The following is a 25,954-nucleotide window of genomic DNA, read 5'->3' as shown; positions in this document are numbered from 1 at the left end:
TTTCTTGGGGCTGTAGCTAGGTTGTGACTTGTGCCTTTATTTGAAAGTAGAAATTGAACATTAATCCCGCGGAAATCGTAGTTAAGCGTTTTCTACCTCCTCTAGGGTAAAATAGGGTACAATAGACAAACCAAAGGAAGTATAGGACAGAAGTAGTTCCACGCAAATGTTTATCTAAGTTGGTACATACATTTAGAGCCTGATCACACCTACCCAGTAGAGTTGGGCGAAGTTGGCCGAGAGCACTGTCTCTCCACTTTACTCGGTACGATCAGAGTTCAGACCCTTAGCATTACTTTTACAACATGCATACAAAATGTTTCCTCAATTAAGGTGACGCCGCGTTAAAGTAAAAAACCGTGTTGGACATGTTTTAGATTGCTTGTTTTCTATGAGAAAACAAGCAATGGAACAGCAAAAAATGGAAAGGGCGTAAGCGACAAAGCTATGAGAAAATTAAAGTGTATGCTTGAACCAATCTATGTACAAATTTTGGGAGCTTAAATCACTCTCTGTTGGAAAAATAGGAATCCCTTTTTGACAGAGGTCTTTTTGATTGATCATTCTGTGTTATAAAAGATGAGCAATCGTGTTATGCTACGGGGAATTCAAAGACATACATGATGAATACTGACAATGAACTTTAATTTCTTAGCTTTAGTCATTGCTGGGATAAATTGATATCGCTACAGCCAAATTATCAAGGTGTCGCCTTAATTTGAACTGCAAATCAGATGGCCGAAATCGAGCCATATTCTGCCGGCGTTGCAATTCAGAGTGACCTACATTTAAAATGTTATTTTGTTTTATTTGTATAGCCGGAAGTGCCATAACCAAACCACAAACAATAGAGTTTAATTTAGTTTAAGGTGAACGGATACGGGGTTGTTGGCTGGCCACAACTCTATTAACATTATGCTTTTATTTTATTGTTTTTGTATAGAGCAGCCATTCTCAAAGTGTGCTCTTTGTTCAAATACACTAACATGGAGTTAAATCATTCAAAGACAAATCATCATTTTTGGTGGTCCGTCAAAATGTGACTAAATGGGTTTCCCCACCAAAAAAGTTTGACAGCCGCTGGTGCGTGAGACATTTTTGACTTGAACTAACCTTAATTTCTCAGATTTGGATACCTACAAAGTTTTACTATAAAAAATAACGCGATATTTGTAGAAACGCTCATCCCTACGTCATGTAATTTATATTACCTATAAAAATAAAATAGCATATTATGCTACGCTTATGTATGGATATTTACCACAGGTACATATCAATACATAACCGTAGGGTAGGTAGTAATAATAAGTACCAGTGGCGAAGGATGAATATTTTCGAAAGGGAAGCCGGAGTAAAAAATCTACTTACCAAAACGCTCAGCACTGATGTTCAACAATGTTCGAGTTTCAAGTTTGATAATGATGCCTTTGAAAAATGCCTTCTGAGTTAAGTAGGCATCTTCAAAGTTAGGTAGGCATCTGTGTAGCCCCGACGTTCAGAGAATATTTGAAAAAATTTATTCTGAATAAAAAATTTTGAGTTTGAGTTTGAGTTGTATGCGTGACGGCAGTCGGCACATGCGGTCATTCAAAACTAAGTTTGAAAAACGAAGTTTCCTTCGACAGCAAATAATCTGTCAGACAACAGTCTCAGCTGTACGAGTCACAATTAACAAATCACAACACAAATTAAATTCGCGACACTGCACTCTTCTTAACGCTAAAACAAATAACATTCGACATTTAAACACAAAACAAACAAATTGTTTACAAACACTCATCCGCCATTTGACTCATAACAATTTTACTTCATGAAGTTCATCTTTCTCGCTCGCACTTGTGCGTTGCTAATTAACCTTTCTCCGTAATAACTCGCCGAGTATCGGCTTATTTCCGAGTATATTGGCGCGTGGTAGAACGAGACAGAACATGACGATCAGTTCACAGGAATGAAAAGGACAGATGCTTACTATGAAATATCGTTGTATGAAGAAATAACCCGCTAATTTATCGGCTTCTATCGGAGATGGCCTGCACGTTGCATTGCCTATATAAATTTGTAGGCGATTAATTATTAATTCATTGACGACCTCTGTGGCTCAGTGGTGAGCGCGTCGGTAGCTCAAGCCGGAGGTCGCGGGTTCGAATCCCGCCGACGGAACAAAAAGTTTTCAATGTTCCCGGGTCTGGATGTGTATTAAATATGTGTATGATATAAAAGTATTCAAATATTTCCGTTGTCTGGTACCTGTAACACAAGTCCTTTAGGTGCTTAGCACGGGGCCAGACTGACGTGGTGTGAAGCGTCCATAGATATTATTATTATTATTATTATTATTAATTCAAACTATTTCAAGAGAAAAAAATTTATTGCATATAAAATTTTATAGGCGTTTAGTGAATTCAAAGTTTTTTAAGTATGTAAAATATTTATTAGATAAAAATGTATTTGGCCTATAGATTCGATTTTCCAAAAGGGAAGCCGACGGGAATCGGGTTATATGGACTCTTCGCCACTGATAAGAACTAATAATAACAATATAGTGTAGACTTGGCAAGGTAATAACGCGCAGGTTTAGGTCATAGGTTTTACCTGAGGCGAGTGATCAGGTTTTTACACAATTTTCCTATAAGAACATTACAATACAAATCTGTAATGTATTTTATAAGATTTAAACGATTTATTTTAGTTTTTAAAAATCTCTCAGTAATTCGAACTATGATAATAATAATCACCTGACTCTAGGAACTACAAATATGGCTAAAACAAGATAATAAATAAGAAAGTACCCATCATATTTCATTCTCTTGTCTATACAATTATGAAACGTGTGCAGTGTGTAATATATGGAGAAAGTGCAAGATAAAATCTAGATAAGAGATTACTTCGTGCAAGATTGACTTGAATTAAAAATCTTGCTTGCTTTCTTCTTTCTCGAAGGAAGGAAAATTCTTCTTGCTAAAGCCCTACGAATAATAAAAACTACCAAAACCTAATAAGTACTAATTTATATTTAAAAAAAAGAGATTTCGTGGACGCAGATTATAAAATAAAGACTATGTAGAGCCTTAATGTAGTCTTAAGCCTAATGCCCGTTTTCACCAACGATACCTAAAATTTAGGTGTCCCTTAAGCGAATATAAGGGGCACCTAACGCAAGTTTTGTTTTCACCGACGTTTAAGTGACAGAAGGTTGTTTTAATCAAAATATACGTCACCTAAGAGTTACGGGGTTGTCAATTCATCCCCTAAATTATTGAAACAAAACTTACGTTAAGTGCCCCTTATATTGGCTTAAGGGACACCTAAATTTTAGGTGTTGTTGGTGAAAACGGGCATAAGACCACCAACCTATGTTTGTTAAATCCTAACGAGGCATTACTTAACGGAGCTTAGAAAATTAAACAGACTGTTAAAATACTTATGTCCCACAGTAAAAATTTAACAGCGGATTAGTAAATGCAATGTTAAGTGAACAACGAGTGAACAACTATCAATTCGTTCATTCTTGTTATAAGGCGACGAAATTGCAATTAATAATAATTATCTGTCAAAGCTGAAAACATGAATCATAATGCAAACTTTTATTTACATATTTCGGTTTGGTAATTTTGATACTTACAAGTTAGTAAATTTGCAATGTCAAGGAAAATCCGAAGGCTGAATTTTTGGCAAAGTGAAAATAAATAATTATTCATAACTATGAAAATAATTAATAATGAGGACGTAGCGGAAACATGGCGGAAAGACTCAAAAGTCAAAACAGATTCTTTTATTGATATTGCATATTTATTGTCTTTGAAAGTTGTTATCTTGACTCATATAACAGCTTGTTAAATATTTAACCTCCATAGCAGGATTTAAATTTAACACCGTGTAACATGCCATTAGGGCATGGTGGAACGCTCGATAGCTCTAACAGGCCATTAACTGATTTAACAAGCCATTATTTACTTAACATTGCTTGATGAAACTGGGTCTTATGCCCGTTTTCACCAACGACACCTCAAATTTAGGTGTCCCTTAAGCGAATATAAGGGGCACCTAAAGCAAGTTTTGTTTTCACCGAAGTTTAAGTAACACCTAAACCATTATAATTTAGGGGATGAATTGACAAGCCCGTAAAACTTAGGTGACGTATATTTTGATTAAAACAACCTATTATGCGATTCATCCGCCAAACCATTAGGTGACCCTTATAATTTAGGGGATGAATTGACGACCCCGTAATACTTAGGTGACGTATGTGGCAACGACGACGACGTTAGATGACGGTTGCCTTGACAATGAATCTGTTATCGAATGGCCGTCTGATATTTTACTTGTAAAATAGCGAACTCCCATAAATATCTTTATATTTATCACAAGCCTTCCTCTTTAATCACTCTATCTATTAAAGAAAACCGCAATTAAAGGGAACAAAGGGACATGTGGACAGAAAAAGCGACTTCGTGTTATTCTATGTAGTGATATACGTCACCTAAGAGTTACGGGGTTGACAATTCATCCCCTAAATTATTGAAACAAAACTGACGTTGGGTGCCCCTTATATTGGCTTAAGGGACACCTAAATTTTAGGTGTTGTTGGTGAAAACGGGCATTAGCCTAACAAAATCAGTACTTCGTGCGGGAAGAACTAACAAACTTTCCGCTGAAGTGAAGGATGCAGCTTTGAAAAAGATCTCTATCTTTCCTATACAAAAAGTAAACATCTCAATACCCATTTAAATTCACCAGAATAAGAAATCGATGCCACGTTCATAGATATCGTAGAATTGTAGATAAAAGGGCGCCTCATGTAAATAAAGTTACAGGAAGGGTTTCTACGACGTCCTCCGCATTGTGAAGACCTTGTTATAGGGAAATTAGGCTCTTTGCCTGGTTTCGTGGTTATGAATATGTGAAACCCTTAAAGTTTTGATATCACATTTGATAGATGGGAATTGGCAGTGCTAAAGTTATATGTTAGGCCCCTTACACACTGCGACTTTTATCATCGGATGCTGCCGCGACGCAGCATCGATGCAGTCGCAAATGGTCCATCTTTACACACTTGCGCTACCTTAAGCATCGATACAGTCGCGATACAGTAGCGATGCAGAAGCAAAATCAATGCAAAAATATATGGTGTCGCGCGTGTGTATCGGTGCTAACGTGCAACTGTATCGATACTAATGCGTGCGGCGCGACAGCATCGATACAATAATTGCTGGGGTCGCGATGCTATCGCGCGTTTCAAAAACGCGCAACTGCATCGCTGTTAAAAGTCGCAGTGTGTAAGAGGCCTTAGAGTTGAGCTTGTTTAGAGGGTGAGCATGTGTTCCTGCCTCCTGTAGTCAGACACGCAATCATTATATTGAATATTATGTCGAACTGTGAACAAATCATATTCGGTTTCCAGGGTAACCGTAACTCGGCTATTTAGCTATGGTATAATATTATGCAATGTTTTTTAGAATACATCAAATAACTTTTTTTTTCTTCTCTTCCAGTTCCGTCCGCGCCACAGAACCTCTCAGCGAACAGCGTCACGGCCGACGAGATCCACCTGTCGTGGGCCCCGCCGACGCACATCGTCAGGAGTGACGTAGTTCCTCAAACCGAGAGGTCCAACCCTGAAGACTATACTCTCAAAACCAAGGAACCCCAAAGCGACGAGCCAGCAAATGACGTCATATACGACCGCATCGCCCCAGAGAACTTTAAAAATGACAATTACAACCAGTACGATACCGAAGCGTATATCCTCACCAACGAGTCCTACAGGAGCAAGAGAGATGGAAGATCCCATAGGCACAGAAAGAGACGGCAGGACAACGGGACGGATGCCAAACATGAGAAGTCAGAGACGCATCAACCGTTCGAGTTTCCTAAAGAAGTGGTAAAGAAATCTGACGCATCACTTCCTCCGACGCTGGATATATCCCAAGTAGCCTATGTCCTGTACTATGAGGAGGGAATGTCTATGACGAAGACCACAGAAAGAACCCAACCTCCAACCCCCAGCGAGATTAAAGCGACTAACGTCTTCCGAAGCGACTTGGGAGTGCAGGACGGTATGAATGCGACGAAGAATCTCACGCTCCTCAACACTTCTGGGGTGCTGACTAAAGTGGTCAGCTTCAGGCTGAAGAATCTAAGTAAGTAGTATTGTTTTGATTTTTTTTAACCGCCCACCAAAAGGGGGTTTTTATAAGTTATGAATCTGTATGTCTATATTTCCATAAGGGTGGACAGATTTTTATCTAGTTTGTTTCGTTTGAAAGGTGACATGATCGAGTGTTCTTAGCTATAGCTATAATGAAATATCACCTATCATCATTATTAGCACGCTCGCTGCTGGAAAATTTGGAGCTAACATTTTTTTTTCTTGGAGGTCGTGGGTTCGATTTGGGAATCGAACCCACGGCCTCCAAACCACGCTCTAACTTCTAAGCCACTAGACCACGGAGGCTTATAAGAGCGTGGCTACTGGCTAGTAGTAAATATATACAAACGTCAACCGACAAGTTTTTCAAGTTTTATCACATCCGAATTAACGGATTCGCATAGATTAGGAACGAAAACTGGTGCTTGTTAATTTTTTAGGGTTCCGTACCCAAAGGGTAAAAACGGGACCCTATTACTAAAACTTCGTTGTCTGACCATCTGTCTGTCCGTCTGTCTGTCTTCAGGCTGTATCTCAAGAACCGCTATAGCTAGACTTCTGAATTTTTCACAGATTGTGTTACATATCTGTTGCCGTTATAGCAACAAATACTGAAAACAAAATAAAATTAGTATTTAATGATATTAATACAACATACGTGATTTATTTGGCCTTTTTTGCTCGATATCAATAATGACAACAGGTAGGCAGTTGAAATTTTCACAGAATCCTCAATTTTATGTGTACTTTAATATTTAATAATAAAATTAAAATAAAATTAAAATTTAAGGGGGGCTCCGATACAAAATCACAACTTTTGGACAATTTTTTCTCTATAACGGTACGGAACCCTTCGTGTGCGAGTCCGACTCGCACTTGGCCGATTTTTTTAGAATATAATATGCCACATTAGAGTAACAGTAAAAAATGATAATTACATTTTTGACCGAAAAATTATTACTTGTCCTGTTATTTTTATAAAATACATAATATAATTTTAGTATCCAGTGCCAAATTGATTTAGCAGTAATTTAGTGGAATATTTATTTAAAAACTAATAAACATCAATCAAGATTCAAGACCAAACAAAATTTCATGGATATCATTTCTTCAGTAGCTAGAAAACTGGATATTATAAACAAATATGTACTTATACATCTCTTGTTTAAAATATAAGACTTCGAAACCAGTGGCATAATTAATAGTTAAACCTTTAAATGTCGTCCTGATACTTATAACAATTAATACTCCCCACACCGGTTTCGGTGACGGTGGTCGGTTACATTGAAACCAGGCCAGGTACGCAGGAGTAATTTTATAGTGCCCAAGTGTGTGCGCAGTACACAAGAGCCCTCTCTATTCCTTTTACTCTCATAACCCAGTGGGACGGAAGACCGACACGACTGGCGAGAGATCAGGCGCAGGACCGACTTTTTTACATGCCCATCCGACGCATGGATCATCTTACTTGTCAGACAATCAGGTGATCAGCCTGCATTGTCCTAACCAAACTTGGAAATAACATGTTTCCAACGCGGGATTCGAATCCACGACCTCCGGAGTCGAGAGCGACGCTCTAACCACTAGACCACGGAGGCGTTATAACAATTACTACTACTATGTACGGTATGTACGTAGTATTTCTTTATTGACTAATGTGTCTAATAAAATAAAATAAAAAATCTGTCCAACTAAAAGCCACCGAGAATAGCACAATACTAAAAGATTTATAAACTCGTATTTTACGATCTGCTAATGAATGAAATAAAAACACAAATTAACATATTCCACCGAGTTTATTAACCTTCACGCTAATACAACCAGATTCGAAATTTGAATGTACACAACATAACAGATATTTACATATAATTATCTAACTTGTGTATACAATGCGTATAAAAACATAATATCTTGAGGAAATCGTTAAATATTATTGTTATGTTTTATGTTTTTTCTGTCAAAATACACAACGCTAACTCCCACTTCTTGGCGATAGGTCGTTTCGACCGATCGTATATGAACTGCAGTAGTTTCTTAGGTAGTAAATAAAAGAACATCAAAAAGCCAACATAAACGATGGATCGAAACAATAGATCGCAAGTAAGTTGCCATTCCATATTACAAATGACGCCCGCAACTCCGTTGCGCCAAAATTCGTTTATCGCGCGAGAACCGTACATTTTCGGGATAAAAAAAGGATCTTATGTCCTTTTTCGGGACTCAAAGTATTATACATAAGTATTCTAAATTTCAGGAAAATCTGTTCAGCGGTTTGGGCGAGAACAGGAAACAGACACACGCATTCGCATTTATAATAATAACTAGACGTCCCGCGCGGCTTCGCCCGCGTAAATAAGTTATTTCACAGACAAATTAGTCCACAAAAAATAGCCTATTATCCTTCACGTGGTCTACTTCTTATATGTGCCAAATAACAGAAAAATTGATCCAGTATAGTTCGTGAGATAAGCCCTTTTAAATCATTTCCCCCGTTTTTCCACATTTACCTCTATTTCTTCGCTCCTATTAGTCTTAGCATGATAAAATATAGCCTATAGCCTTCCTCGATAAATGGGCTATCTAACACTGAAATAGTTTTTCAAATCGAACCAGTATTTCCTGAGATTAGCACGTTCAAACAAACAAACAAACTCTTCCACTTTATAATATAAGTATCTAAGATTAATTATAGTGGTTTTATTAAACGTTGAACACCTCATTTAACCTTGGGAAAATATAGTGGGCAAACTTCTAGATAGCACTAATAGAGTTTACGTTTCTATTTCTGCGTTGAGTTAGGTCAACGTTATTATTAGGGCACTCACCTTTTCTATTTTAAGCCCCTTGTTATTTATCTTATCTTTTGTGTAGTTTTATCTATTTATTATAGTAGTAGGTATAGCCTGAGGATCTTAATTCTGATTACGTTCAAAATAATAAAAACTAGACGTAGGATCTAGTTTTTATTATTTTGGACGTAGATTGGCGAGACAGTGCTCTCGGCCGAGCACTCCGTACGTTTATTATGGATGTTCTCGGCGACTTACTCGGTAGGTGTAATCAGGCCGTTTAGCCGAAACTTTGACGTTTTCGCTTCGTTATAGAATCGCCGATCAAAATGTATGGAATTGACATAAGACGAGTCGAACGTCAACGTCATATTAACAAACGCTTATGTCAATTCCATACGTTTTCATCGGCGATTCTATAACGAAGCGAAAGCGAAAAAATTTTGGCTGGTCCATAGTCTTTCGAGGTACTTACGGCTCTCTGCGTAGCTCTGAATCTGGTGAATGGTGGCTATAGAATGTCTCTACTTTCAGAATCATTCACGCCATACAAAGTATGGGTGCGGGCGTTCTACAACATCTCGCTAAACGGCGTGAAGTCGTCTGACCTGCTGCAACGTCTGGGCCAGGCGTCCGAGCCTTTGTACGTGCTGACAGATGTGAAACCACCTTCAGCGCCGATCATACTGAATCTGACGTGCGAAACTGACCCTAAAGGTGAGGAGACGTAGTGTTATGTTCCCTTATGTCCAACGGTGTGAAGTCGTCCGACCTGCTGCAACGTCGGTCGGCACGTACAGGGGGTCGGACGCCTGTCCGACCCCTGTACGTGCTGACCGATGTGAAACCACCTTCAGCGCCGATCATACTGAACCTGACGTGCGAAACTGACCCTAAAAGTGAGGAGACGTAATGCTCTTTTTCTTTGTCTGGCGTCTCGAGTTTACGAATTACGAGAGAGAAAGAGCATAATTTGATACGTGGGAGAGCCATGCTTCGGCACGAATGGGCCGGCTCGACCGGAGAAATACCACGTTCTCACAGAAAACCGGCGTGAAACAGCGCTTGCGCTGTGTTTCGCCGAGTGAGTGAGTTTACCGGAGGCCCAATTCCCTTCCCTATCCTCCCCTATTCCCTTCCCTTCCCATCCCTACCCTCCCCTATTACCCTATTCCCTCTTAAAAGGCCGGAAACGCACCTGCAGCTCTTCTGATGCTGCGAGTCTCCATGGGCGACGGAAGTAATTGCTTTCCATCAGGTGACCCGTTTGCTCGTTTGCCCCCTTCTATCATAAAAAAAAATGCTACTCTACGAGGCCTATGTGAAGTTGTATGTTGAAACTTGAAAGCATCATTTTAAAATCTAACCCGCAGAAGCCTTACATTATTATAGAGTATTTTACAATTTTACATACCTACGTGGTATGTTACACCAGATACAATGATCTTTCTGGTAATACCATCGGGGAAGTTGATTCATAAGCAGATGACAGACTTTACTTATTAATCGTCAGATTAACTTTAGTGAATAATAATGTCGGCTGGGCAAAGGTAACTCACCCAAATTACGAAGGTCCGCCATCAGCTTATGGAATAATTTCCCCGATAGTATTTGCCAGATTAAAATATGGTTTAGAAGTGATGATCACGATTATACACAAAGGCTTGTCCTCAAACGTCCTCACGATTAGAGCAATAAAACAAAGAAACTTAAGCTTGATTGTAAAAGTAGAGATAATGTTACACAACTTTACGAGCTATGAGCACAAAGAAAACGTGACATTGCTACTAAGTTTTACCCTCTTTGTCTAAACGAAAAAAAAAGGAGGAGGTTATTGTTGGTGCAATTTTATACACTAAGTACATGTTATCTTGATAGTACTTGAATGTAAGTTACAATAAGTATTTTTGAAAGCTTACAATATAGTATCGTTGACGCTCATAAGCAATAAGGGCTATTAATTTTTGTACCTTTCTAAAATAAATACTTATGTTGCCTGACTACATTGGCCAATGATGTACAGGTCACGAACTTCTAAAGGAGTATATTATTCGTCTTTAATTGCCCATATTTGACGTTGTAAATAATGAATACTAAATGGTGGATTTGATTGAATCATGCTTACATTGATGCCATGCGAAGAAGCGTCAGAATCCAGTGACGCTGGCATCCGTTACAGTAAAAATATAAATCGTGCCTTCAAACGCACGGACAGAAAATGTACGAAGCTTTGCAATAAATGTCCCTTATCAGCCACCTCCGAATATGTCTCTCAGTGCAGCCTCCAATTTAAAATAGGCTTTTTTTTACCACGCGTATACGGTATAATATTATATACCACTTATTTTAGGTATCTTATACATCCAATGGCGCCAGCCGCTCGAGTACAACAACTCGCTGGACACGTACGTGGTGACGCTGAGGAAGCTGCCGGAACAGCAGCCGCACTTCCGAATGACGCTGGCGACCAACAAGAACGAGATTGAAACCACCATCAGTCAGGTATAACAGTTAAACCTTTTTTTATATGTTAGTACTACATAGTTTATGCCCGCAAGGCCGTTGCGCCAAAATCGTTTAAATCGTTTATCGCGCGGGAGCAGTACCGTTGCCGGGACTCAAAGTATCTCCACACCTTTCAGCAAAATCGGTTGAGCGGTCTGGGCGTGAAGAACAAATTTACGAGTATAATATTAGTAGTTAGTAGGCATATTGTATAAAGTATAACAAAAATTTTTTTCCCGTGGCGCTTCCCCCTTTGTTCGGACATCAATGTCATTACAATTTGGCTGTCTCCCGCTTTGCTTGGGGAGGGAAATTGGATATCTCCTACTCCTCCTACATTTCTTCTGATTAATTTCGTTGCGGGTCCCAAGACAGATTTAGCTTGTCCCTCGGGCATCCCTGAGATCATATCAAAGGGTTTTCGTGGTTGGTTACCACTGTTGATCCTGGCGACACAGGAGTTGCAGTGGTGGGAATGTGTGGTGGGCCTTTTGCCCGTATAAAAAAAAAGAGTATAATATTAGTATCAAACTATATCATAAGTCAAACCGAGAAACGCTATGAATTCTATATATATAGGTGTAACAAAACTAAGTGATAAATGATAATACTTTAGGGTGTGTATGGGGAAACTCATGACGCTGGGGCGCTTGCCCATACAAAAGTGAGAAAAAAATTGGTCTTTCAGTGCTGCTACTTTCACAGTGAACTCTCTACAAGGGACACATACACACTCTAAAGTGTTATCACTTAGTTTGTTACACCCTGTATACAAATTGTTATTGACATAGTCCTATTTAAAAACCGTATATAAATGGTCCCATTGAAGACGGTATAAATTATAATTATTACAGTGAAAACACATATTTGTTCATTGATTTCAAACTAATTATTCATAATTATTATTTAGTATCAGTAAGTAATAACGATTATCAATAATAATAATTAATTGTTAGTTAACCATCTATAACTCTATATTGTTTAAATTAAATTCAACTCAAGGAAGAAATTACTTGTAATATTAAAACCACTGTTGTTAGCCAAGTTCCGAAAAACAAAAATGGGATTTGACATAAACGTCGTTTAAATTTGACATTTAAGTCTAAATAATTTGCGTTTTTTTTCTGTACCCTTGTAGTTTTCGGACTCCTTTGCTATTTAGTATTTAGCATTAGAAACTTGCCCAAAGTTTATGAATTCCATACCTTTTTAAATCAAAATGAATCTTTAATTTAGAGTCTCGCTAAAACTAGAGAAAAATTGAGCAGATTTGGCTAATTTTACTCTTGAAACATTCGTAGAAGCCCAGAGAAGGCTTATGTTAGGAGGTAAGTTAAATGAAGTTCACCAGGTCATCTAGTTATTTGTTATTTTTCAGACTGTGGACTTGTGGAATCAGACGCGGTACGAAGTGAAAGTGTTGGCCGCGACGAAGTCTGTCGTTTATCCCAATAAGCTCATCGACGGAAAGGAATCTAGACCGGAGGTGAGACATAAAAATCGCCAAATTCAGTATCGCACGTTATGCTCATATTTGTAAAAGTGAAATCTTAACATATTTCCTGTTGAAATTTAAAAACTCCAACAGAATATTGAATTGGTCGTAAGAATCCACCATATAGAAACTACTTTAAAATTTATTTCATAACTTTAATTCGACTGCATTTCATTATGAAGATGTGTTAGAAATTAGATTATTAATTTTTGTTATATTCATTTTAATATTGAATATTATCGCTTCTCCCACGCTACTTGACTATCTTCTAATTTATATGTACTTTTATTTTACTTATACTGAAATCCAATTGTCAGGAGGTATCAAGCGAGCAGTGTCTGGTACGGTCGGAAGCGATGTCGCCGGCCGCGGCGGGGGGCGGGCAGTACGCCACTGCGAGAGCGGGACAGCTGTGGGGCGCACTGCTCGCCGCTGTGCTGCTGACTGTACTAGCCGCCGTTAGCGCCGCGCTGCTGTATTGGAGGTAACGTATACGCACGCACGCAAATGTGTACACAAACGCCACTGCGAGAGCGGGACAGGTGTGGGGCGCGCTGCTCGCAGCTGTGCTGCTGAGTGTACTAGCTGCCGTTAGCGCCCGCTGCTGCATTATAGAAACGTATACGCACGCACGTAAACGTGTACGCAGTGCGTACTTGCGGACGTCAATGAAATGTTGTATTCTACACTCTATCTTGTAATCCTATTACGTAATTTGATCTTATTTTATTGAAATATTTTAACCTCATAATATTTTTCCAGGTGCAGGTCTCGCCTTAGCAAGTGTTTGAGTGCAGCTTATAACTATTTGGAAGAAGGCGGCGAGAGGGCTGCGCGAGCTCCTCTTAACAAAAAGCCTGGTAATTTATTATTACTAGATAAAGAAATACTTTCAAATCCACTTAGCTAAATTATAAATCTTCTACGAAAAGCAGTTGCTGTACCAGTAATAGACAGTAAATACCTATACAATATACATAGAGTTATCTAAGATGTGTGATAAAAAAAGACTCGCTTTTATAACAGTGATAACTGTATGACGAACTTTTTAGCTCTAGCCAAATATCAGTTCAACCCAAAAGTTGCAAATTTTTACTACACACTAAGGTATCCCGTTGATACAAAATATAAAGAGTTGATACAAAATGCGGGGAACAAGGGTCTTCGTAGCTGCTACATTTTTAATTAAAGTGCTCAAGTATGGCACCATTTCTGTATGGAATTTGTTTGGTATCACTTTAATTTATTTCTACGCTTTATGCTCAAGCGATAAAAAACTTTAATCAACATTTTACTTCCAGTGAGCCGCAGTTCGCCCGCCCGCAACGTGACCGCGTCGCCGGGGGTGGCCGCGGAGGCGGCGCCGGGGCGGCCCCCGCGCATGGCCGGCCCCCACCAGCCGCTGGTGCGCGCGCGCGACTTCCCCGCGCACGTGTCGGCGTTGCACGCTGACGGGGATATCGGATTTAGGTAAATAAGTGATTTGAATTTTGAAGGATTGGAGGATATTTTTTCCTCAACGGTGTAAGCGAGATAGCAATTTATACATGGGCGATTAAAGGTGATCGCACATTTGTCAGCAACGTACGCGCCGCAGTTTTATTTATTTATATATTAATATTATTTTATACAAATAATATTAACATGCGGCGCTTGCGGCTCGCACGTTGCTGATAAATGTGCGATCACCTTAATAGAGACAAGCAACTATAAGTCATGTCCGAATTTACGTATGTGACGAACAGTTGCTGATACACTTCATGATGTAGTGTTTTACTTTCGATTTCAGCTTAAATAAATAAAAAAATAAAGCGGATGTCATTAAATATTGTGTTATAAATTTTTATGATGGCAACGTTATGTTGTAATTTATAAGGAAATTTCTATTATAGTAAGGAGTACGAAATAGTGGTTGCGAAGTCCGCGGCGCTGGCGCACACTAGTCATCACAGCTATCGACCGGAAAATAGACTGAAGAACCGATATTTAAACATTACTGCATGTAAGTAAAACACTGAAATCGTAAAAAATCAAGAATGCGAGCATATTTGCTATAATATACCCAGAGTCCAGACTTGAGACTGGCGCAAGTGGCCTATGCCAGTATCTTAGTAGTGATGATGATCAACACAGTTTATACAACTAACTTATTTATGACTGACTTTTAGCGTAGTTGTTCTAGATTCTTGTCAATCAGATAGTAATATAGTTAGAGAGTCATAGTATAGTCTAATCAGATACTGTAGCACAGATCTCAATAACGATTACAATGAAATATGAAAATGATAGTTTTAGTTAATAACTATTGATTGTGCACGTCCTACCTGCTGTCTTTTACATTGTATCTCTTCGTAGGGCTGCTGTAAGAGATTTCTTCTAGAAATAAGCAGTTCCGTTGTGTCGTCTTTCCGTGTTAATTGTCTAAATTGTCTTATAAAATCTTTATGTATTTTTCTTGTGCACAAAAAAGAGTTAAATAAAACTAAATAAATGATGTTTATTTTCAGACGACCACTCGCGCGTGTGCGTATCATCGGGCGGTCGGTGCGGCGCAGCGGGGTGCGCGGGGCGGGGCGGCGGTGGCGCGGGCTGCGACTACGTTAACGCCAACTTCATAGACGGCATCCGACCAGCGCTCGACGCGACGGCCGCGAGACGCATAGAACGACGCCTGGAGCGACGACAGGAGCGACGCAAGATACATCACGCGGAGAGGTAGTACTACTCGTATTGTAGCACTTTAGGGTTCCGTTGTATCTACATATTGCGGAAGGGTAGACAATCACCTTTTTTAAATTTAGAATGACTTCCTAAAGATACAATTTCGTGCATCGCGATCAATCGCGGCCGCGCGCGTCCTACGACTGTCGTCGGTCGCTCACGACAATAGTCAGTGTATGAAAATGTATGGCACCGTTTCCGAGACGCGCGACAGACGCGCGCGGCCGTGCGTGTCTTGACATGCTCAGCGTTCAGTAACAACGCGGGTTTCATGGCGCAAACATGTCTTATATCCCTCTATAATACGTTAAAAAGTTTGTCAAAGTTAGTTAGCTTAACAGATAAGAATAAAAAAGGTTTGTGCTGAATGTCTTTGTTTTATACATTTACATACCTTTAGTATTATTTTTTTATGTTTTATTTACCAAAACTTCTTTGTCAACAGGCAACCTTCAGTAAAGGCTGCGAAGCCACCCCCCAATCTTACTGAGGGTATCGAGTCAGCGTTTCTCAACATCGAATTTTCTGGAATCGTGGAGTCTGAAGATCAATTACCTGAGGATACTGACAGCGAGCAGAGTGACGATGATTCCGAGTTGGATGACGTCTATGTTGATATAAGTGAGTTTGCAGGTTTTATGTTTGGCTTAACTACAGTAAAGCTAAAAAGTAACAGTAGAGTTTTTTGCGTGTTATATTTATGTCCATAGCACCTAAGCTATTTAATTATTTCAATGAAGACATTGATTCGTGTGTAAATAATTTTAAGTTGAAAGTTTTAGCGAGCCTATTTTCTACGCTGATTTAAAAAAACCTTGAATACAGTACCATGTTTGGTTATAATAATGTTTTATTGTTATAGATGGCGTGCCACGGCAAATCAAACTAGAATGGGCAGTATGGAGGCGACGGTACATAGCAACACAGGGACCCACGCCTGCCACCCTGGACGCCTTCTGGCGAATGATCTGGCAACACCGAGTCCACACTCTAGTCATGATCACCAATTTGGTGGAGAGAGGACGAGTAAGGCAACCCCATCTATGTAGAGACAGGAACACACAACACTCACACAGTGATACAGAGCACACAGTCACATATGAGGTATTATACAAACGGTCGTAGTGTGTGCGTGCTACTGACAAGACGTGTTGAGCATAAACTTACGCTAGTAGACACGATTACCTAAAGTAGCAGCAAACCAATTAACAAAAAGTTATGCATATGCTGGTAGAATTTAACGCAATAATCGTAGGATGTAACAATAGAAACAATAAATTTCTTACATTTTTATATAATACGAAAAATACGCTACACGTGATGTGAAATAATTTGATATACTAATGTAACTATACAATGCTACTACTAACTTTACTACATACAACTCGCTATTACAAAAGAGTTAAACATTTCCGTCCTAGTCAACACTTATTACGCAAACATTAGAAATTAAAATACATTGCTAACCTTGTTTGTCAAATTACATTTCCAAAGTAGCAAATAAACACAACATCTGTGTAAATAAGTATATTAGAAGTGGAGCAATAATACAATACAATTTGCAGCGCAAATGCGACATGTACTGGCCGGCTGGCGGACGTGGCAGTTCCGCGCAGTTCGGCGGCGTCCACGTGACACTACTATACGAGGACGTACGCGCTGCGTACACCGTACGTCATCTGCGCGCCACGCACGTAAGTAGCGCCAATACAATTAATATAATAATAATAATATATATGGACACTTAACAACCATGTCAGTCTGGCCCCGTGCTAAGTACCTGAAGGACTTATGTTACGGGTGCCAGAAGGTTGACGGAACGGAAATATATTTAATACTTTTATACTATACATATATTTAAGTTTTTTATTATATGATACAAATATTTAATACACATCCATGACCTAGGAACTTTTAAACCTTTTTGTTCCGTCGGCGGGATTCGAACCCACGACCCCCGGCTTGGGCTACCAACAGCCCACCAACTGAGCCACAGGGGTCGTAAGTTGGACAATACAAGCCATTGATGCTGTAATACTTCAAAACGAACATGATTTATTGCTCATTATATTGCAAGGTTCAAACACTTACGGATTCTGTCGCGGAGCACTTTTAGTCATCCCGACGTTTCGGCTACTTTACAGCGGCCGTGGTCACGGGTGGATTGAGGTGACAGGCGTCCAATTTATTGAAGTTCTTCAACTACCCGAAGATTCATCAATTTTTGTTTGCGCTCCGATCTACGCAGAACGAACTTACAGTGTCATGAAGCAGAGGTTTCCTAGATTTGTGTTTTAGTTTATTTATCACTGGATCCCAACTAGATGGCAGCACCCAACCATCTTCGCGGTTAAAATTAGGGTGTTTTTAATTTCAATGGCCTCGCGTATCATTCTTGGACGGTATCTTGCTTCTTTTGCCAGTACTTGTGGCTTATCAAATGTGGGCCTCTCTTATATAGGGCAAACCAAAAGGGCCATAAAAAACCCGCATCAAGGAACACATTGCAGATGTCAAACACCATAGGAACACCAAGTCCGCAATTTGTGAACACACACTGGATCAACCTCGCCATTACATAAGATTTGATAAGCCACAAGTACTGGCAAAAGAAGCAAGATACCGTCCAAGAATGATACGCGAGGCCATTGAAATTAAAAACACCCTAATTTTAACCGCGAAGATGGTTGGATGCTGCCATCTAGTTGGTATCTAGTGATAAATAAACTAAAACACAAATCTAGGAAACCTCGGCTTCATGACACTGTAAGTTCGTTCTGCGTAGATCGGAACGCAAACAAAAATTGATGAATCTTCGGGTAGTTGAAGAACTTCAATAAATTGGACGCCTGTCACCTCAGTCCACCCGTGATCACGGCCGCTGTAAAGTAGCCGAAACGTCGGGATGAATAAAAGTGCTCCGCGACAGAATCCGTAAGTGTCTGAACCTTGCAATATAATGAGTGATACTCTCGTAAACCTAAGAAATCATTATGATTTATTGCTATTTATGACGTTGTCGCAACTACTCAGTTATGGCATACAGTGCCATATGACGTTCCAATGCGGCCATCATGTTTAAAATACTCGTCAACAGTCAGGCGAGACAACAAGCGACACGGGCTCCGCCGGCAGCGACAGCAGCAACAGCACGGGGCGGCATATCACGCAGTACCACTACACAGTGTGGCCGGACCACGGCACGCCGCGACACCCGCTCGCCGTGCTGCCCTTCGTGCGCGCCGCTGCACACCCCGGCACGCTGCTGGTGCACTGCAGGTGAGCTAACACGCACACACACACACACACACATACGAGCACACTCGCGCACGCAAGCACGCTCATGGAGTACGAAGACGTAGACAAAATATGCTTACATTTCATTAAGTTCTTTGTTACCAAAAGTCTAAAATGCATAACATTAATTTATGAGTTATGACCAGAGATCGGAATTGGGTGTGTGAAAATACCTAAAGTTTGCAGCGGGACATAATATGGAGCTGTTACAACCACTTAAGTTAAACCGGTTTTGGATTTGACCGGTTCAGTTTTGTATTTTTTTTAACATGTTCCTTACCTTTGAATCACCGATTACACACACCGATAAAAAGATTAAAACCACATTAGCATTTTGCAGACATGTAAAATTCTGTGTTTGGCCGACAAAGAAAAATTGAGACTAAAAAATTAATTTAGAACTGTTTAAGCAGCTTGTAAATGTTTATAGTTCGGTGTTTCAAAGGTAAGGAACATGTTAAAAAAAAATACAAAACTGAACCGGTAAAGTCCAAAACCGGTTTAACTTAAGTGGTTGTAACAGCTCGATATTATGTCCCGCTGCAAACTTTAGGTATTTTCACACACCTAATTCCGATCTCTGGTTATGACGATTAGAAATAAGATTTATTTCTGCTATGTCTTGCAGCGCTGGTGTCGGCCGAACTGGAACATACATAGTCATAGACGCACAATTGAACCAACTGAAACTGACAGGGACACTATCACCGCTCGGGTTCCTATGTCGAGCGCGGACTCAGCGAAACCACTTGGTACAGACGGAGGAGCAATATGTATTCGTACATGACGCTCTACTAGAATACGTAAGATCCGGCAACACCGAAGTCGAGTTCTCGAAAGCGCGGGAATATCTCGCGAAGCTCCTAGAACCTATATCCGATGAGGAGCTAGCGGTTATGGACCTTAATCCTATCAAGCATAAGAGCGTCAACGACTTGACAAACGGCGTCGAAGATATGTCCAGTGTTAAATCGACGGAGTTGAGCGAGAGGGAGGTAGTTGAAAATGGCAGTCAGGTGTCCATAAAAACAGATGAAAACGATGAACCCAAATCGACCGCGGATACGGAACCAGAAAAGGACGGATTGGTTAATGGAGACGAGAGCGAAGGAGTGTACGATTTGGCCCCACGAAGTACTGATACGTATAACAAGAGAATGCAAGCGTACAACAACATGAGTGAGCAAGAGAAAGAGGAAATGAGAAGGTAAATATATCTTTAACAGCGTTGTAACATACAGAAGTTAACTTGGCACCTAATTCTAAAGAAAACAATATGGAAGCTGGAGCCAAATAGAATTAATCATTAATTTTGCATGTTACGATGAATAATAATAGTCTACATATCTAATATGCGTATATATATATTTACAGGGTAAATAGAGTTGAAAACTATGCTCTGTTGGAAAGAATGCGTTCTCTATCGACCAGGCATACAGTATATCAAGGACCGCCACCCGTTAATTTGCTGGAGAAACAGTATCAAGTAAGTTTCTTTATGAAATGGGTATGACATTAAGCTGAAATGAAATGGAAAATGAAAAAAGGTTTCGTTCAAAAACAAAATATACAGTTACAGCTAGATTAAAAAGTTGTTGTGTCTGCCAAACTATAGAACAGTTTGTTGGCAAATCTAGCTCACATTGTTTTATTATTCTTAGACATTACAGTATAAACAGTAATAAATAATAATATTATGTTTAACTGACTGATGCATGTATGATGTGGGTATAATAACAAGAATGTTATTTATATTGGACAGTTAAAAGGCTCCCACACAAAACAGCGAATTCGTATCGCATCGTAATGTCATTTTTATTATGTTTTTTGTCGCAGATCTTTGCGATGCTATGCGAATTCGCAGTTATGTGTGGGAGCTCTTAAGTCTAAAATCGAAATAAACGTAATACAATAAATAAACTTTTCTATTTTATAGCTTATCCGTCGATCATGCGCCGAGGCGTCGGTATGTGCGCGCGCGCCGCATAACGCAGAGAAGAACCGTCCCGGTGGTCTGCTGCCGTCAGACTCCGCAAGGGTCATGCTCGTACCTAAACCTGGCGTTGAAGGTACGTTTGTTCTTGACTAGGTGATCATCAACAACGTATTCTAATTTTTACACTAAAACCATGTACAGCCGTGAAATTACAATGTCTGTCATAATTCTTCATCCTAGTTTTATGTGGGCAAGTGATGAATAGCTTTTCATCGTTTTTGAATTGATCAAGTTTTTGAATTGAAACATCTTAAGGAGTATTAAAAATGTATTAAAAATCTTATAAAACATCCATTAAGCAATAAGTTTATGTAATTTTTACTACGAATAATAAAAATAATGTACTGTCAACGGCTTTATTTCGTGAGTGTTAGTGTTTCGTTGTTATTGCCATATAATATTAGTATGTGCGAAAAGGAACCAAATTCAAAACGGTTGAAGTATGAGAGTTACGTTTCCTTAGTTTTTATTAATTATTATATTCGTAGACTTTTTTACATGTAATTTACTAATGCAGGCAGCGAATACATAAACGCGTCATGGGTGTGCGGTCGGCGGCGCGTGCGGGAATACGCGGTGGCGCAGCACCCCGGCGGCGCGCCCGAGCTGTGGCGGCTACTGTGGGACCACACGGCGCAGCTCGTGTTGCTGCTGGCTGATCCCGCACATCCGGTGAGTGCTCGTGACTCCGTGTGATGCGACTTCTTGTACAAGACTTCACGTTACAAGACTTGGTGTAGCATAAATTCACGTGACACAAAATATAATAATATATTATATTTAAAATATTTTGCTATAGAGTATAGACATGTCTTGAAACAAATAACTATTTAATCTACAACTGTAAACTGTACACTGTTTCTTGATGTTTTCCGTGGTTCAAAATTTTGAAAATGTGTATTTATATAAAAATGTCTTTTATTTCAGGAATGCGACGTGTTTTGGCCAACGGAAGATGAAAAGGAACTGTTTGTGGCGAACTTCAGAGCGAGTTTCGTTTCCAAAGACACGTACGTTGCGTACAGAAGGTCTGAGGGCAAACCTAATGTTGAGTCCCCCGCGGAACCCGAGACGAATGGCTACAGGCGGCAGGAAGGCAGCGAGTGCGCAGACGACGAGAGGCTCATACCTGAAAATGGCTCCCCTATCAACGATACAGATGAATCATATCGATTCGACCGAACGGAACTGAGATTGGAGAACCTAAGTAACAGAGATCTGTCGGCGCGCAAGTCGATAGCCAACGGAGATCTCTTCTCGTCGTTTTCGGAGAAGAAGAACGGTCCTAAATCACCTAGAAGCCCTTCAAAAATGTCCTTAAAGAACTTCAAACTGAGTTCCCCAACGAAATTCAAGTTTCCCGAGTGGGGGTCGAGGACGGCCGGCTCCCCGCCCGACACGGCCCCGCCCCCTCCGCCCATAGAACCTTCGCTGACTGTAGAACAGGAGGCGGAGCTCCGAAGACCATGCTACATCTTCGAGAAGGTGTCCACCGTCCCCGACGTACCTTCCGATAGGATTATCGAAGTTACCAACGTTAGTGTTCATTCGTTACAAGACGATTATCAGTTAAGTGTTAAGTTTATAAAGTGTAGTGGCTGGTTGAACGGTGATACCACGAACTATAGTGCCGGAAACCCGGACGATAACGAGTTTGTTAAGGCGGTGCGGCAGGCGACAAGTGATAGTGAGAGAGATGAGGCATTAGATAGACTGATAGCACCGTATAAAGACTCTTTCGCGTTAATAGAATTCGTCGCCGGGTGCCAAATGGAATACAAGAACGGACCAGTCGTTGTTGTTGACAAGTGAGTACTGTTTAATATTTGATTTACCGGAAAACAATTTTTAATCATGTAGCACCTTATTTATTTCAGTATTTGATTTTTTAGAGTTTTCAGTTAATTAAAAATGTAATCTTCTTTCACCTGACTTTTTTATTGACGTTACATTCGCATTTAATCTATTTAATTAGATTCGGTGGTTCCCGCGCGCTGAACTTCTGCTCGCTGAGCTCGGCGGGCGGGGGTGCGCGCAACCCGCTAGTCCGGGAGCCGGGTGCGGAGTGGGCGTCACCTTGTACCGCGGCGGATTTATACTGCGCCGCGGCGCTGGCGGCGCACGCGCGATGTCCCGCCCCCAGCCCCTCCCCCGCGCTCGCCGCGCAGTCGCCCGCTTCGCTGCTCGCGGCGTACTGCGCGCTCGCCGCGTACGGGCCAATGCTGCACGCGCTACCGCCCAGCTGAACCGAGTAAGTACTACACTATATTCTGTGTACACCATCAAAATACAAAACAGTAGGGAACGATAACTCTCACACGTGAGGCCAGTTACTGTCATAAACACATAGCTAGCTGGGCAACAAAAATTGCGTAACCGACCCGAGTATGAGAACTAAACTAACACTGTACAGTGTACACCATGAAAATATAAATCATTATATTGTAAAAATATATAAATCATTTTATTGGTCAAATTCTATGTTAAAATCTTTTATAATAATATTTCTTTTTACAACTATTTATTTTTATGAATAAAGATAGTTAGAAATAAGATCTATATCATCTTTTCAGGTCACCCGATACTCCGCGACCGGAACCACGGTAGAGTGTATAGTTGAAACTCAGTGCGTTGTGCCGGAGCTGTCTGACTGACCGGGCCGTGCGACAGTATCGGAGGCGCCCGCCGCGGTGGCCCGCCAAGACCAACGTATCCATAGTCGTATTTCGGTCCTATCTGTCATTGATATACAATAACCTAGAATAGTTATAGAATCACGTCGTCGTATTAAGTGTACTTTGAAAATTAACCTCATGTATAAGGGCTTACTAAGATAAGTGATTCGTTGAACGATTTGTATTCTAGTTTTTTTATTCTATATCAATGGTTAAATCTCAGTGTAATCGAGGTTTTAGACGTGAGTGAGTGTCAGTTCATAACGAGATGTGTTGCGATGCTCAGTTTTAAGGTTATTCAAAATTGAACTTTATTTACGACACAAAAGGTACACGTTTCATCGAAGGCTAGACGATGTTCTATTTTCAAAGTGGCGCCGCATTGCGCCTCGTTGTGAGCTGACCCTAACAGATGTATGTTAACATAGGCTGCTACAAAATTCCAAATTATACTATGTATAGATGTCGTGGATGTTTGACTAAGGTTAATATGATGCTTGTCTTATGATATTAACAGTGGTTGTGTTAAGGATTGTATTATTTTTATAGTTTTGTCACTGGCCAAAGTTAGGATCGCTATGTTAGAAAACGTTTAGGATATTCTAAATTATTTGTATTTAATTCGTGGTTACAAATTGTATGTAAGAGTGCGTATTTGTCGAAGACTAAAGTCGTATTTTCGTTACGGAATAAGTTTGTAACTTCAACACAAAAATCCTGACTCCCATACAATATCTTGCCAAAACATCACTTTAGCACAACAACAACAAAGCATTTACTATAAATTTTTTAACATATTACGTACATTTAAAATACATTTTCTGTATCGGCAACGTGACAAACATATTGCTCAGACTATTCCTTGAAGAAACGCATATCAATGTTAGGCTCCTAATGTAGTGTGGATAAATAATATGTGTACAAGATGTACAGTTCCTTTTGACTCCCATGTTTCTATAAGAAACGCTCCAAGGTTATGAATTTGTCCATACAAAACTTACTCTTTCAGTGATGCTCCTTTAACGGTGAAGTCTCAGAGGACATGTTCAAGCCCAAAAGTATTATCACTTTTTTGTTACATCCTACGTTTCATATACTTTTGAAAGGCATACTTGAGTTAATAATTAAAAATAAAAAACACAAGGTAATCCTAGCCGATAAGTAACGCTAATAATAATTTTTTTAACCAATCAATTATAATTATTGATTGGTAAAAAAATTAAATGAAAAGCACAAAAGTAACATTGAGGGAATTTTAATATATTATTATGTCTACTCCTATGATTCATGGACAAGGACATAGTTTTTTTCTCGTGGACTAATCTGGTTCTGTTCGCCAGCTCCTCATATTATACATATATTTTCATACCAAAAAAATATTATTCTGAAAATGACTTTATGATTTAAAACTTGTATCGTAATATGTAAATCTACATCGAATGCTCAAATATCAAAATGCGGATAAAATTTAGCAAAAAATTTGCTCAAACATTGAGTTTCTGTAAGGGCAGATATAATATCATCATAAATAGCAATCTGTAAAGATAAAAACAATGTTTCAACTTTTAAATTTACATTTTTAAAGGCGAGACCACACTGCAGCGACACTTCACTTAATTAGAACTGACGTTTGTAATTGCGAAACGTCAGATTCACGTTTGTAAAACGTCAGATTCACGTTGGTAAAAAGTCAGATTCACGTTAGTAAAACGTCAGATTCACGTTGGTAAAACGTCAAATTCACATTTGTAAAAAGTCAGATAAATATGGAAGTAAAGTGTCGCGTCGTGTCGTGTCGCTTTAGTGCGGTCTAACCTTTAATGTCTACATCTTTTGGATTTTGATATTGATACTTCCAAAAAGACGCCTCTTCCATCTTTAATTATGTCTTTTTAGTCATAGTGGCATTTACCTTTTTTCTATTGATTTTTACATATAGATAAATAGGGTTTGTCTTAATATTTTACGCCTTCAATATACTCGTAAATAAAATTTAATAATACTCATTACCTTTTAATTCCATTTTAAAATTAGGCTTCCATAGTTTCCTTCCATTTTGTATAGAATTGTGAATTTGCGAGTAAGATTAATGTAAGCGTTTGTCTGCAAATAGTAAAGTGTATTGGCATAAAATCTGATAAAATATAAACAGAAATTGTCATAAAAAAATTAAAATAATTAAATCATTTTAATGCTAAACTTATATATTATATTATCATATCTTATGATGTAAAATTATGAGTCTATCTTTTTTTCTTTAATACTTTCATATTATAGCCTTACTTTTGGGCAATGTTTTATCATCAAAACACAGTCTTGATTTGTCTC

General features: G+C 39.4%; 1 protein-coding gene across 2 annotated transcripts in view; it reads left to right on the top strand.

Moving 5' to 3' along the window:
- Positions 1-24,626, top strand: part of LOC121736341 — a 47,819-nt gene extending 23,193 nt beyond the window's left edge. Inside the window, exons 2-21 of one of the 2 annotated variants that reach the window (XM_042127461.1) lie at positions 5,493-6,140; positions 9,472-9,654; positions 11,288-11,439; positions 12,821-12,928; positions 13,255-13,421; positions 13,700-13,797; positions 14,239-14,407; positions 14,830-14,939; positions 15,445-15,652; positions 16,104-16,279; positions 16,521-16,684; positions 17,224-17,352; positions 18,756-18,937; positions 19,584-20,162; positions 20,330-20,441; positions 20,892-21,024; positions 21,469-21,623; positions 21,879-22,759; positions 22,927-23,202; positions 23,525-24,626. In XM_042127461.1, coding sequence (XP_041983395.1) covers positions 5,493-6,140; positions 9,472-9,654; positions 11,288-11,439; positions 12,821-12,928; positions 13,255-13,421; positions 13,700-13,797; positions 14,239-14,407; positions 14,830-14,939; positions 15,445-15,652; positions 16,104-16,279; positions 16,521-16,684; positions 17,224-17,352; positions 18,756-18,937; positions 19,584-20,162; positions 20,330-20,441; positions 20,892-21,024; positions 21,469-21,623; positions 21,879-22,759; positions 22,927-23,197 — 4,625 coding nt within the window. In that variant the 3' untranslated portion in view covers positions 23,198-23,202; positions 23,525-24,626. Of the gene's footprint in view, positions 1-5,492; positions 6,141-9,471; positions 9,655-9,764; positions 9,837-11,287; positions 11,440-12,820; positions 12,929-13,254; positions 13,422-13,699; positions 13,798-14,238; positions 14,408-14,829; positions 14,940-15,444; positions 15,653-16,103; positions 16,280-16,520; positions 16,685-17,223; positions 17,353-18,755; positions 18,938-19,583; positions 20,163-20,329; positions 20,442-20,891; positions 21,025-21,468; positions 21,624-21,878; positions 22,760-22,926; positions 23,203-23,524 lie in introns of those variants that run through there. The other variant, XM_042127462.1, reaches the window with a different exon arrangement.
- Positions 24,627-25,954: the final 1,328 nt, after the last annotated feature.

This window comes from Aricia agestis, chromosome 19 (assembly GCF_905147365.1).
Source record: "Aricia agestis chromosome 19, ilAriAges1.1, whole genome shotgun sequence".
Classification (NCBI taxonomy): domain Eukaryota; kingdom Metazoa; phylum Arthropoda; class Insecta; order Lepidoptera; family Lycaenidae; genus Aricia; species Aricia agestis.
The sequence above is the reverse complement of the archived record's forward strand: the minus strand, read 5'-3'. Positions and strand labels throughout refer to the sequence as shown.